The sequence below is a fragment of the Hermetia illucens genome, chromosome 2, assembly GCF_905115235.1.
Source record: "Hermetia illucens chromosome 2, iHerIll2.2.curated.20191125, whole genome shotgun sequence".
In the NCBI taxonomy this organism is placed as follows: domain Eukaryota; kingdom Metazoa; phylum Arthropoda; class Insecta; order Diptera; family Stratiomyidae; genus Hermetia; species Hermetia illucens.
Window position 1 is genome coordinate 101,342,651 of NC_051850.1, and position 15,324 is coordinate 101,357,974.

Here is a 15,324-nt window from a genome sequence, read left to right on the forward strand (position 1 = left end):
AGCAAAACTCCGGGGATGAAAAGTCGTTAACCCTTTTAAAACGAAATACATATATGTTTCCTCTTCACTCCTTTTTGGAGCATAGGACATGAATGCAGTGTCTTCTTATTGTTATTTTCCCCCTATTTCATTTTCAATGAGAGTGTTTTGCAGTTTTGTTTCGTTATCATCCCACTTAATACTGTTCAAGTGATAAGCCTACAGCAACGCATAGAAAAACCTAAACCGAAGGTAGCATTCTAGCATTGATGGAAAAGTTTCGAGCTCTCTGACTCCTTAAATACTTCATTGAAAATCAGACGGGGACACAGTCTATTTTTAAGTAAACAATTCAAATTGATCAATTATCGTAGCCTATTTGTTGTTAAAATCATTATTCGCATGCCATGAAATGAAAGAGGCAAATGATTTTTGCCTGCCCGTGAAGATTCCATAACGTAAAAAATTATCACTTGAATCCAATGCAGCGTCATATCATTTCGTATTGATTCAAATGAACAATGTACACAGTTCCCCAAGTTTCTCATCGGTCATATCACTAGTTTCGAAATCGAGTTACTTTAACTTCAGTATCGTTTTGAATTTTATCTAAAGAACACGCGTTGAGGTGTTTTCTGCTTCTAATAATCTACAGATAAGGAAAACGGGACTGATAATAACATGAAAAGTATATTCCCTGAAAAATTATTACATTATGTTGACGGTCATAAGTCTTCCGATCCGAATCCAACTCCAAATACTATGGAAAGTAATGGAATAGTTCCGGATATTATTGATGTAGCCCCGGACAATTTCCTGGAGGTAAGCCCTACGAATAAGGATTAAATCTATAAATGATGAGTGACCTTTATATCAACAGGTCGTTTATGACGACGAACTCAAAGTGGATTCAGGCAATGTACTTACTCCCAGGCAAGTTAAAAACGCCCCAGTGGTAACCTGGAGAACAAACCCTAATCAACTCTACACGCTGCTTATGACTGATCCAGACGCACCATCTCGGGATGCACCAACCAATAGGGAGGTTCGTCATTGGCTGATTGTAAACATCACGGAAAACAATGTTCGGAACGGACAAGTTCTAGTGGAATACAGAGGTTCAGGACCACCAAAGGACACAGGATTACATCGATATGTATTCCTACTGTTTCCACAGAAGAAGTATATTGAAAGCATCATGTTCATTCCCAGTTAGTAAGTCAAACTACATATTATCATTTCAACATTACTTTTGTGACCTACGTGATAAGTGTCCCGAATTACATTTAGTAAAATTACTAATAGAAATAACCAAAACTGGCACAATCTAGAATAAAACAGAGAGTGTCGCCACGCTCCACACCTGAGGGTTATCTCCCTACTTTCGTCTCTTGGGTAAAGGCCCTTTGAGTTAGGTCAATGCGCCCTCAGTTTATCAAATCCGAAATGGAAAGTTTGATCACCCCATCAGTGCTGGTATTCGATTGCTTGACTCATCGATCAGTGCTAAGCTGTTTGATAGACTGGGAAACGTTCACAACATACTTACTTCCCATATTGTTTTGACATGGGCCACTTGTTATGGCCGAAGTTTTTGTACACCACGAGTCGACATTTATCGACTAAGAACATAATAGACTTGTAAACATGATACGTAATCCCTCTATATATAAATGCATATGTATTCTTTGATAGTAGTAATGAAGCTGCTGATAAACACTTTTGACACCATAAATGAATAATTTAATTATTTTTTGACAATATTTTGTTATTTTCACGGCTACGCTTGTAGAGACTTCTTTACCTTTTTGCTTGATTTAAATGTGGCTATTCATAATAAGCTAGTCACAAATATCTAACCAAACATTCTGTTAGTATTCACGCATTAGTCTGGAGCAGTTTTCATGATTTAGTAAGTGCGGAATGAGGTGGCTCACTGCAGTTACGCTTATACGCTTAATTTCAATGACGCTTCGGTCTGCCTTATTGTTTTCCACTTGAATAATTCATTTAGTCAAATGTGAAGGAAGGCAGGATCTGTCTGTTTGTTAATGTCATAATTTTTGTCTCAATAATACGTAAGCCATGCTTACGAGCATTCGCTGCCTGCTATTGGGAATGTGTTTTAGGCCCGCCTGCACAACCCGAAAAGAGAACATTTCTCTCCTGCAGACCTACTCGTTAAGCATCCAAGCATAGCGTCTTTCATTCCATGGCAAAACCAGCAATGGAATTGTCGCCCTTCGTTTATATGACTTATCCTGTGTTATTAAAACAAGTCGGGAAACCGGAGCTGGACGCTTCAGGTGTGTGTGTGTGTGTGTATGGTGGGGGAGAAGCTACAGCTTCTGAGCACTCAGGCCGTGTTGGCCCATTGTACTCGCCTCCCCCGTCTAACGGAATATTCCGGATTCGTTAACGTATCCCAGGATTTCGGTTAGTGGATGTGATGCTACCCGTCGCAATTGGAGGACATCGGCACCAAAGATCTGATGCCTGATGCGTCCATAGGCGGGTCACTCACATAGGAAGTGCTCCGTGGATTCCACTTCCTCATTACAGGAGGGATACGTATCATCTTCGGTAATTCCTATTCTGAACATATGCCCAGCTAGTGAATTATGGCCTGTCAGAATGCCCACAATACACCTGCAAGTCCTCCTCCTTTCCGACAGGATAAACTTTGCGGTACGTATATTGGGTTCTGGCAGGAAAAGTTTGGTGTGTCGAGCAGCATTTAGGCTCTGCCACCTGTCATTATATGAAACTTGTTCCCAGTTTTTGAAAACAGATTTAGCCAATGCCACTGATACTCCAATTGCTGGCTCCGGTCCCGGCGTAGGGGAGATTGACCCCTCTTTCGCTAAAGCGTCCGAGATTTCATTTCCCTCTATGCCACAGTGACCAGGTACCCAGAGTAGTTCCACCGTATTGAATCTAGACATAGAGTTCAAACGGTTTCTGCATTCCTGAACGATTTTCGAGGTGATCAAAGGACTGCTCAATGGCCTCAGTGCAGCTTGACTGTCACTGCAGATTCCGATGCGCCTGCCCTTCAACCGCTCGTCAATCACCCAGTCTGCCACCCTTAGGATAGTTGAAAAACCGTTGCATATTGTCCCAAAGGAAAAGCCCACTTCTCGTTTTCATTCGAGAGGTAGACTCCGGCTCCAGAACCCTCTTCTGTTTTTGAGCCATCGGTGTAGAAGACTTCCGTATATCCCGCCACGCATTCCTCTGGGTCTTCCCAGTCCTCTCTACGCTTCAGGGTAACTACATATCTTCTACCTAACAGATGAATGGGGACACGAGAATCGGAAGGCATTGTAAGAACTGTATTAAGTCCTCCCAGTACCTCTTCCAATGCTCTGTGCCCCCCACATCCGTTGTTTTCCCATAGATCTAATCAAATTAGCCTATGAGCTGCTCTCATTGCAGTGCTTTGAATAAATACATCCAGGGGCTGCAAATTGAGTAGTGCATTCAGAGCTGCGCCGGATGTCGTGCTCATGGCACCAGTGGTATCCAGACAAACAGTTCTTTGCAGTGCGTCTAGTTTACGGTGAAAACCTTTTTGTCTGAAAAAAGTCAAGCGACGACGGCTTTACGGTTTCTTACAAGGGCAGAGGCAAATCGTCAGACGTTGCCTCACCTCTGCCCTGGGAGCAGCGTGACCGTAGTGGCTCGCAGATGTTTTGTCTCACCTTAACCCACCACACTACGGATGCATATACGAACATCGGCCTAACGATGGCAATGTATATCCACATTACCACATGAGGCCTGAGTCCCCATGTCGAGGCAAAGGTCCGTCTGCACAGCCCATAAGCTGTGAGAGCTCGTTTCATCTTTACCTCTACATGTTTGTTCCAAAGAAGAAGGCGCTGGTACGAAAGGTTTTGTGTATTTCTTAGTATGTAGTATGTAGCACATAATATATCCATATATTATGTGAAAGTATCCACTTTTGGGTGATATTAACATTCATAGTCTTTAATTTTCAAAGAAGCAACAACTTTGACGACTGAGTGAAATTATGCGGTGTTTTAATTAATTGAAGTAATAAAAACTTGTTGTTTCTTTTTCGTTGGTGTGGATATTTATTCTTGCAAATACCGATATTTCGGGAACCACCCTTCATCAGTGCTAACAAGTTGTTAGCATGAAGGGAACAAGTGGTTCCCGAAATATCGGTATTTGCAAGAATAAATATCCACACCAACGAAAAAGAAACAAGTTTTTATTACTTCAATTAACTTTGACGTATTATAACTTCGTTAGTAATACCGCGATTTCCATCAAACTTGGTAAGATCATGCTCTACATTATGGCTTACGTGACTACAAAATTTCATGGTGCTAGGATGAACTTAAGGGGGGTCTTAAAGTGAATTACTAAACATTATAGTAATATACTATTATTAACTTTATTTGAACAGATATCGATATGGAAGGTATTTTGGAGCCCAGGTACCATATAGTGGTAGCCTCTTGATTTTTTTCAGATTTTTCGGTGTGGTAATTTCTGGGAATGGGTTCTTTAAAAAAATGATCACTTTCAACCCCCCGCACTCCCCACCTTTCAAACAAATGTCAAAACTAAGACCGTCTTTGAAAATTTACACTCCCCTTTTGCATGTATGGGGACCCCCCTTAAATTCGACGTAACAGGATGTAACTCACTATATGCGTGGGCATTCACAGTTCCCACCTTTCTACCAAATATGGTGTCAATCGCTAGAACCGTCTCCGAGAAAAATGTGTGTGACGGACAGACAGGCAAACAGACAGAAACCGATTTTAATAAGGTTTTGTGTTTACACAAAATCTTAAAAATGATGCCTTTTTTAACGTTTAACTTGCATTGGAATCAATGGATTAGGGAGAGTCTCGTAGTCCAGGTCGTTGAAGTTCAGCAGTGTCATACTCGTACGTGCGAAGTGCAGCCGGAAATTGTCATGGAGGAGAATCAACTCTTCCCTATTGACCGTTGTACTTCAAGTTTTTGTTACATTTCTGCTAAGAGATTAGATTTTCGTCTGTTATTTATAGTCTAGCCTAAAATTAATAGACAAGGGGTAGATTCCTGCATACAATTTTAGGTAAATATATATTTCGAGAGCGACTTATCCCCTGCATCAGTACAAAGCTTGGCTTGGACACTTAAAACCAAAAAATTGTAGTTTGGAGGAAGCTACCTCTTGTCTATTAATTTTTCTGCTGTTATAAGTTCGTCCAGATTTAGGAAGCTGTAATGGATGAAGCGAGCCACAGGCCAACAAACTTTTTCTTATGATGCAAATTTGTGTAAGAAACCTTATTAAAATCGGTTGTGTGTCTGTCTGTTCGTCCGTCTGTCTGTTTGTCTGTCTCGCACGTCTATTATCTTATAAGCAGCTGCTCCTATTGACACGAAATTTGGTAGAATAGTGGGATCTATGAATCCCTCGCATGCAGTGAGTAACATAGCTCCGCGTTGAGTCTAAGGGGTGGTCCCCATACATGCATACATACATTTTTTTTCCATCGAATATAGTCATGTAGGTTATCAAATTAAAGGTTTCGATTGCCGCTTTTCGAAATCGATATTAGTTTTGAGATTGCTTGGAAAGACTATGAGTGCAGGGGTCCGAAATGGATTAGTTACTGTTTATTGTTAGTGTATTTTTTAAAAATTGGCTGCGACCCCACGTAAGTTTACCCTAGAATCGTCAATTATGCAGTAACATAGGCTATAATAGAGCATAATACTATCAAATTTCGTGGAAATTGCGCTATTACAAACAAAGTTATAACACATCAAAGTAGTCTCTTTTGTTCACAAGTAAATGTTCTTATAAACTATATTCATATATATTACGAGCTAGGTACAAATGGGACAAATGCTCACTCAAATATACTTATATAAGCAATACACAAAACCTTTCATACTTGCAACGTTCAGCTTCAGGTTTCCCAACTTGTTTTAATTCTCCTTTAGTTCATGAGATACCCATCTGTCCAGCTTTTTTGTTCACGAAATACGCGTAGTTTTTCCACAAGCCCTCCAATTGTTGTCTGGGTGCCAACTTCACTTCTTGCAAATGATATACAGCCTGCTCAGTTATATTCGATCACACCATTACAGAAGATATTAACGCACCAAAAAGAGCGAAATAGAGCTTCATTTCGTAATTATTTTTTCGAAGTAATATTATATAAATTCGGTAATAATATTATAGAAATAAAGTTCAGAATAAAAATATCCAACCCAAATACAAAGAACACAAAAGTCGAAATTGGTGCTCTACAGTAATATTTGGTCAGTGGAACATGGAGAGTCACATTTTTCTCCATTCCTCCTTTATACATTCTCTTTACTGAGGGCCATCGGTAACGGCCTCTCACACAGTTTACATTGCAAGGAATCCAATTGGTTCTCTATAGTCCGGCTACCACAGTTAGATACTAGAGAGCTACCTCACTCTCCCTTGTCCCTCAAGGGGGGAAATCAGTGCGAGTACACACGATTTCAAATTGTTTTGCCCTTGAGCATGAGCGAGATGTACCGAAAACCCGATCAGCTGTGTTTGACATACCGCCCGGACTTGCCATTGTATTCGTGAGATTGGGAAGTTTTTGCTTATGTATAAGTGAATACGTGAAACAACTTTTTGCTATATGGGTGAACACGCCGTAGTACCAGAATAGCAAAAGCTCACCGATCTCTCTCTTACCAATACGATTTGACGAAGATTATGCCTTTTCCTTGTTTAGCGTCTCTGATGTGTACAGATAAGTTCTGCAAGCACATTTGCAAGTGGGGTCATTTTTGTAAGGGTACTGCCTATAGTAGATCCACTGTGCCGGCTACTGTGGCGGGGCCGACGCAGTCGAATTCTTCTCTCCGCGTTCTATAGTTGGCTGTACCCACACTTTTCACACGTTATCCATCCATTTACACTCATCAGTGAACAGCAGTCTATTCCATAACCCTTCTTCCGCATATACTTTCTGGCGGAACTGGCCGCACTGTTTCATCCGATACTACAACTTCCTTACAGAAACAAACTGTTACTACTTGAGAGCACTTAGTTTTGGATTACTGCTAACTTTTTCATCTAAGAAATAGTAGATTATGAGCGTCCAATATCCAATTCGCTTTTAATGGAATTCTATCGATCGATAAATGGTGTTTATCGATAAATTCAATAAGCGACCTATCTCAGTTGCCCAATATGCAACATTAGCTCATTCCGCTGCTAGCTTACAATATAATCAAAGCAGTCGTTCTGATTTTTTGGGAATGGACCAAATATGTTTCGGGCAATATCAATGATAACGGTCTTCGCGTGACCGTGGGAGTCTGTTCTCAATGATTCATTTCCAGGGCATCCTCCTTGTTGCGAAGGACTGCATTATGAATGCCTTTAGTGTAGATTCTCACCTGATTGTCAGAGGCTGTTATTACAATGTTATTGTATGTTTATTATTCCCCCTCAGAGCACCATGTCAACGAGATAGGGATCGGAGCATACATTGATCCACCTCTATATACTAACATGTGAATTCCTAAAATGCAAGCCAAGTACTCCCAACGAACATTTTGTATGCCACTGCCGATTGGATAATCCATAGTCCGGCACCATTGGTACATGCATATTTATATTACTTGAATATGGGCATAGTTCCAACTTACCTGGAATAGACTTCAAGAGTTCGCTCCACTGCCTGAAGATGCATCCTCCTCTGAACGCTTCAACAGTTTTTTGGACTGAGGAGCGCTTATGTGGTTGGAACCATCGTTATTCTCAAAAAGTTTGGTATTAAAGAGGTTGGTATGATTTCGACCCATCTTTAACGAGAACCGGACAGTTTTGACGATAATTTAAATTTACTTCTGTTCTTTTATTTGAAATTTATAGCTTCTTAACATTTTCTTTGTCTGCCTTTTTAAGGTTCTACATAAAACTGACTGTCTGTCTACCACACGCACGTAGGGGGTAGATTTTTGAAAATGGCGAGAAAACCCTTTTCAAATTCTTATCCTGGGAATACCATTTTGGGCAACACTATAAGCAATGGTATAGCGCTTAATAGTGGAGCTCAAATTTGTCATTTTTGTACTTTCCTAAAATTTGCTATTTCCTTAGCCATATTAATGTTATATAGACGTCATAGTTAAAGTCAATAGTTAACACAAAGTACTCAAGACACACATCTGATTTATTTCTTCTTCTGCGTATTTTAGGGGAGGGGGACTTCTAAATAATTACTAAATAATTCTCACCTCTCACTACGGCACTAGATACTAATGCAAGTATAGGTACATTATCTTTCATACACCACTTTCCAGAAATAATTAGCTGTATACAAGGCCCTTTAGAAACCGTCTAGAATATTCTTGTCTACTATTTATACTGGAGTTATCATGCACTCGAAATTTATCAATTAGTTAAAAGCCCTAATATTCATCAACTTCATCGATAATGTCATTATAAGGAGATAGAGTGGGCTATAAATGCAGGTAGAAATAGATAGAAGCGTAAGATGTTACTCATCCGAAATATCACAATCATACTGGATATTTATACGGTTATCATCCACCCCCGGTCACGGTTACGTGAACTACCCTCCAGATCCGCCACGACTTCCTGAGACGCTCACACTCCTCCTCTACTGTTCTGCGCCAAGTGCTCTTGGGGCAACCCATCCGCCGACCATCTTGGGTGTACTCAGATGATACGACGCAGACAGGTATTGATGACCATTAACAGAAATCGCGCCTCCTAGATATACAAACTGATCAACGCTTTCGATGCTCTGTCTATTAATGCACATAGGGAGTGCGATGACTCGTCAGACTGAAACTTTGGTTTTCTTCGTGTTCATATTCAATCCAACTCTATTTGCCTCACTTTCCAAATCCAAAGCCATTTGGTCAAGATCCATGACCCGATAAAATGTTTACATTCTATTTGCAATTTTTGTAGTCATTATTACCGTGTTTATGTGATATCGGTCAATCTTCTCGGCTATAAGGATATTCTCCCGCAAGTTCAGATGCGCCAAATGTAAGGCGCGCGACTTGTCACCACACGATTTAATAAACATATGAGAATGTTGGCGAACGGCGGTCATTCACACACACTAGGCGTCTGGGAAACTTTAGTGACACTACGGGAAGGCAGAACCAAATTACTAAACACCCATCAGGGAAGTTACCCACCAAGGTTAATTGGATATGTACATAGTTGACAGACGATAATGTTAATTTAAATATTTTTAATAAACTACTAACTAACTAATAAACTAAAATCGAGAAACCGAAACGATTAGTTCCCCTTTCGCCAGCTAACCACAAAACTATTAAAAACTTTACTACGCAAGTTTTCTACAACTTCGCCAGTTGATTGTAACATAACAAAGATCACAACGCTTTTCCAGCTACATGGTAAAAACCAGACACTGAATACCGATTTACCCATTATCTTAGTTTTCTCTAGTTACATTTCTACTAGCAAATCATGGCACCTAAAAGCCGTTATAAAACACAATTTACCCAGTTGAACATCACCATCATCATAAACGGAGCAGCGACCAGCATCTGGTCCAGGCCTGCCTTAGTAAGGAACTCCAGACATCCCGGTTTTACACAATCGCTTCATCTATGGCAGGGTCTGTCATGTTCTTCTCTCGCATTTATATCAGCATTGTGGGTCACTTATTCCAGGGCTTGCTTAAAGAGGATGCGTGATGCATATCATGATGCATTGTCTTAGATCGTTGCATCAATTGAATGGTCTCGAGAGTGATCCTGCTGCTGTTATCTGCCCTCACACATTAGTCAGGGTTAGCCTAGTTAGTCCTATCAACTGTTCGGGGTACCGAGTTTTTTCATGACCATGTACAGTCTTACCCTGGCTATGTTACCCCCAGCAGCCTTCGTCGATGCCAACATGATGCAACTGATGGCCATAAATTTTCCATCGCTTGCTGTAGAGGGAAAATGATCTGTTGCTGATTTGTCTGTAGTGAAGCCAGTTTCGTATGAGCCAATTATGATCTGGACGTATGAGGCTATTCGGCGTAGCAACATAGTAGAGAATGTATTATAGATGGCACTCAGCAACGTGATATATCTCTAATTGCTTCATTGCATAATATCCCCTTTTTTACGTTTGGGCCAGATAATGCCTCGTTGCCAGTGGTTTGATATTCATTCTTTGTCTCTGATCTCGAGCATCAGTTAATAATCAACTTGGTGCAGTTCGTCAAAATACTAAAACGATTACACCAATATGTCCATGCGGTCAGAAATCAGATTCGCTTCTTTGGCATGTCAAAATGAATTTTAAGGAGTATAAGGCTTCAACCTTCTGATTTGTTGGTAAAACTTTTCCGTCTGGTGTGGTTGCTCGCTGTACATTTCGGGTTCATAGATTTAGTGGTTCCCCAAGGTTTACTTCATCTGTCTGTGAAATATATTCGGTTGACAAAGTTCTTGTTGCGCCTATGCACGTGGCCGCATTCTTCGAGAATGCAGGTTGAGCCCACCCCCCCGAGAAGTTCCTACAAGTAACCCCCCCCCCTTCCTTATACATTGTCTTACTAAGTTTAGGTTGAATGTTTTAAGTTTAGACAATTATTTCCTTTAACTCTAATGGTAATTATATTTACAGTGACCGAGGTTCACGGATGAAAACATCAACAAGAAAACTGATTAAGGAATTCGATTTGATGAACCCAGTAGCTGGCAACTTCTTCCAGGCACAGTATGAGGAGTCTGTGGATCCTCCCCCGGAATACCCAAAATAAATACAGCACAAAACGGGAAGGCGTTTAAGCCAAAAGCCATCAGTATGAAGAATCAGTATACACTACACCAATAGTAGGCGTGTAACAAACGCTTGAAACTCTTTACATTTTTGATAATATAGAAAGAATATATTTCCAACAGCTTTTTTCGTGATTTTACTGGAAACGCTTTTTTCCTTTTCAGGAGCGTTAGACGCAACAGGTGACACCTTATATCTAGACATATCTATGTTGTGTCTTTGTTATTTGTGTTATGTTAAGTTCTCTCAGTGAATTTTCAATAAGTATTAAATTGACTATTTATTATCATTTCTTCAAGACTTATAGCTACTATTATTAAGTTTGTTTTTTTTACTGGAAAACTTGACTGGAAAAGCGGGCTTTTCTCTCTAACTTTTAAGAGCCCCATATGCTGCCTTTTACTACTTTGGTCATTATCTGGTCGATACTATGTCAAGTTATGTTCATTATATGTTATATTATATGTTTATATGTTTATTTTAATTCTTTTTTTTGCTACCACTTTATTTTATTTTTTCTCCCTTTTTTTTCAATTCCAGTACGCCATGAGATCTTGAGATAAAGACTTTAACTTTGAGACCGTATATAAGTCAACAAAGCCTATTTCAGCTTGCATAAACTGTTTCACTCGCTAGGGTCGCTAGGGTCAAAGCTCTTACGGTACAAGACAATGATTTTGCCAGTCTTCATGTATTCCTCAAAGTCTTGGCCGCGATCGAGAGAAAAATCCTCCGAAGAATTTTTGGTCTCCTACATAAGGATGAACAATTCCATGACCGTCTGGTTGCGGATAAAACGCGGCTCACTTTGTTGCGGTGGGCGGTCTATAAAGCCAATATCTATAGTAGAAAAAAAATATGTGGCGGACCTTGTCAAAAATGGAGCAATGGTGTAGACAGGACGCCAAAAAGCTTAAAGAAGTTCCTTGTTAAGACAGGTCTAGACTGGATACTGATTGTTGCCCCGTTGATAACGATGATGATCTAGGTAAGATTTTAACTAGGAAAGAATACTTGCTGGAAAACCGTCCTATTTAAATACTGGAAAATTTACATTTTTTTGTTGAAATCTTTGCAGTCGAACGTACGGTTATAAACTTGCCCTATCTTCAGCATTACCAGAGCGGTGGAATCTCAGCTGAAATTTGTGTTTCGCTCGCAGAGCGTTGCAGACTTCCACAATGAACCAGACAAGAAATTTATGCAGATTAGGATGAGAGAGGGGAGCAAAATAGGGAAGAAGATTTTTTTAAATGTTATGAATTATTAAAACAGCTTGATTGTATGATAAACTTCTAACGCAACACTACAGCCAACTATATCAAGTTTATCATTCAGGGCAAGGAAATCAGCCTTATGAAGGCTGAATCTAGGCGTCTTGTGGCGTACCTACATATTGGATCACTTAACATAAAGTCAACTTGGAGAGGCAGATGCTGAAGATCAATTTTAACAAGGATTGTCATGAATGTTGATCAATATCAAATATAGCATGTGGTTATTATGATTAACATTAAATTAGGAGTTCCGACGGAACAAGAATTCATAAACGCGGTAAAAGCTAAGTACGAAGGTGTCATACGCTTACGTTCGATGGGAACACCGGTCATTCAATGGAAGGAAAATTGAAGTGCCCACAGATAACCTGGTTATTTAGCTCCTCTAGCTATGATTTAGCTAGGATTGTTGCCCTTCGTTTATTTAGTACAAGCAAACGGGGTCGGTAAGTACCCTGTAGTCTTGTATTCTTGTTAACGCATCCTAAATTTCAGTTCCCGCTACTCCACAATGACCAGCTACCCAGGTACCCCACCATATTAAGTCTAGAGACAGAATTCAATCGGTTTCTACATTCCTGAACGATTTTTGAAGTGATCAAAGTGCTACTTAACGCCCTCAATCATGCAGACTGCGGCTTTTAGAATCGCATACACTTCAGTCTGAAAGACCGTTTTTTATTCCTCACTTCCTGTTTTTATTCGAGAGGTAGACTCTGGCTCCAGAACCATTTTCTGTTTTTGAGCCATCGGTGTAGAAGACGTCAGTATATCCTGACACGCATTCTTCTGGTTCGTTCCATTTTTCTCGCCATTTCAAGATAACATTATATCCTCTACCAAACAGATGTATGGGGATTTGAGAATCGGAAGGCAGCGCGAAAACTAAATCCAGTTCTCCCAATGGCTCTTCCAATGCTTTGTGCCCCCACGTTCATTGTTTTCCCATAGATCCAATCGAATTAGTCTATGAGCCGCTCTCATTGCAGTGCTCTGAATAAACAAATGCAAGGGCTGCAAATTGAGTAATGCATTCAGAGCTGCGCCGAATGTGGTGCTCATGGCACCGGTAATACCCAGACACACAGTTCTTTGCAGTGTGGCTAGTTTACAGGGAAAACTCTTCTGTTTCACCTGAACCCACCACACTACGGATACATAAGCGAACATCGGCCTAATGATAGTAACATATATCCACATTACTACCTGAGGTCTAAGTCCCCATGTCGAGTAAAGAATCCGACTACACAGCCCATAAGCTGTGAGATCTCGTTTCATCTTTACCTATACAGGTTTGTTCCAAAGAAGCTTCTTGTCTAGAATAACTCCCAGATACTTCACTTCTTCAGAGAGTTGAAAGACCATTCAGTTTCCTCCTTTTTGTAAATAATACCATTGTGGTTTTATTTGGATTTACTAAAATTCCATGCCTGAGACACCAACTGTCAATCAAATCAACGGCGCGTTGTGCATTTCTACACACCATTCCGAGATCTCAACCAACAGCCAGTACAGCCACGTCATCCGCATATGCTTGAACGTGTATTGGCAGATTTTGCAGTTCGCATAGTAGTGAGTTGATCAGCATACTCCACAGAAGTGGCGATGGCAAACCTCCTTGAGGGCAACCTTTCGTCGCTTCGGTTGTTAGGTAGCGATCAGCACCCACTTCAGCACACAACAATCTCTGCGATAGCGTAGCGTAGATCCACTCTATTACAGTTTCATAAACACCATGCGCTTTGGCACCATCACAGAGTTTTTGGAAGGGCGCACCGTCAAAAGCCTCTTCAATGTCCACGAACACCCCCATCGCGGTATTCGCGTAGATCGCGTACCTTTCAGAGTTGCATCCTCTATCTTTGAAACCAAAGAATGAAAAGCCGACTCACAGGAATTTCCACGTTGGTAAGCATGTTGGTTTTCATTTAGAGGGTGCGACTTTAGCGCCTTCTCGCGAATGTGACGCTCAACCAGTCTCTCCAGATCTTTCAGCGAAAATGATGTTAAGCTGATTTGTCTGAAGTTCTTTGGATTCCCAGGCTTTGGTATGGAGACTACCTTCACCTTCTGCTAAGAGGAAGGCACGTAGCCTAGAGCAAGACATCCTCGAAAAATATTTCTCTAAGTGCTCTATACCCTCCTTTAGCATCGCTGGGTAGATGCCATCCATACCAGGTGCTTTGAAGTGTTAAAATGATAGTATAGCAGCTCTCGCTTTTTCATTGGTAACAACCACTTTGGCAGTGCCCCAATTCCCCTTGCAACACCTTCGTGTTGAAGGGTTTGCAGAAACCGCCAATTCTCTTCTTCCCACTTCTGAGACCTGTTCTCCTGGGTGGTGTACATCCAAGAGAGCCTGTATAGACTCAACTCTGGAGTTCGTGAAAGTACCTCCGGTTTTTTAAGAGAGTCCAATTTGGCCGACTCATCCTTATTAAGGACTGTGCACAACCTAGAAGTCTCCCTTTCACCTTCCAGTTTCTCACAGCACCCTCTAAAAGAGTCTCGTTTCGAACGTTTTACGAGCCTCTTATATTCACGCTGTGAGTTCCGGAAATTTAGCCAGTCTTCATCTTTTTTGCTTTTGCAAGCACGATTTAGAAGTCGTCTGGTTGATTTCCTGAGTCTCTGCAGTTCTCGGTTCCACCATGGAACCGTTTTACCACTTTGGCCTCGGGAAATAGGACAAGCCTCTTCAAAACACTCTAAAAGTGTGCTATTCAGAGTTTTAAATTGATCTTCTATCTTTAGTCCTTAGTCGGCTAGGGAGCTCAACTTTGTCGCCAAGAAGTTCACTGAACTTTGTCCAATCCGTTTTCCTAGGATTCCGTGTTTGTATTACAGGTTGTTCGTCAGTAATAGTTAGACTAAATTCTAAGTACCGGTGACCTGAGAGTGAGACTTCATCTAGTGCTCGCCAGTTTCTAATTAACTCTAACAACTTTGAAGTGCAGAATGTTAGGTCAATTACTTCACTTCTTCTTGGCCCCACGAACGTGAGGACGCACCCTACGTTTGAGGTCATCAAACCAGCTGAAGTGATAATATCAAACAGATTCTTTCCTCTAGGATTGCATTTGCTACTCCCCCAACAAATATGCTGAGCGTTCGCATCACAACCTATTAAAAGTTCAAGGCCACTTGATTCTGCATACACTACCAGATCCCTTAGTTCTTGTGTCGGCGGAGGGCACAAAGAATCATAGGGTAAGTAGGCAGAAGCAACTACATCGTTTCTCCTCTAACCAT

The 15,324-nt window shown here is 40.8% G+C and overlaps 1 protein-coding gene across 1 annotated transcript; it reads left to right on the forward strand.

Moving 5' to 3' along the window:
- The first annotated feature begins 524 nt into the window (after positions 1-524).
- LOC119650013 (protein D2-like) lies at positions 525-10,920 on the forward strand. The gene is made up of 3 exons (XM_038052483.1): positions 525-801; positions 860-1,194; positions 10,640-10,920. The coding sequence occupies exons 1-3, from the start codon at positions 661-663 to the stop codon at positions 10,773-10,775; spliced, it is 612 nt and encodes a 203-aa protein (XP_037908411.1). The 5' UTR covers positions 525-660; the 3' UTR covers positions 10,776-10,920.
- Positions 10,921-15,324: the final 4,404 nt, after the last annotated feature.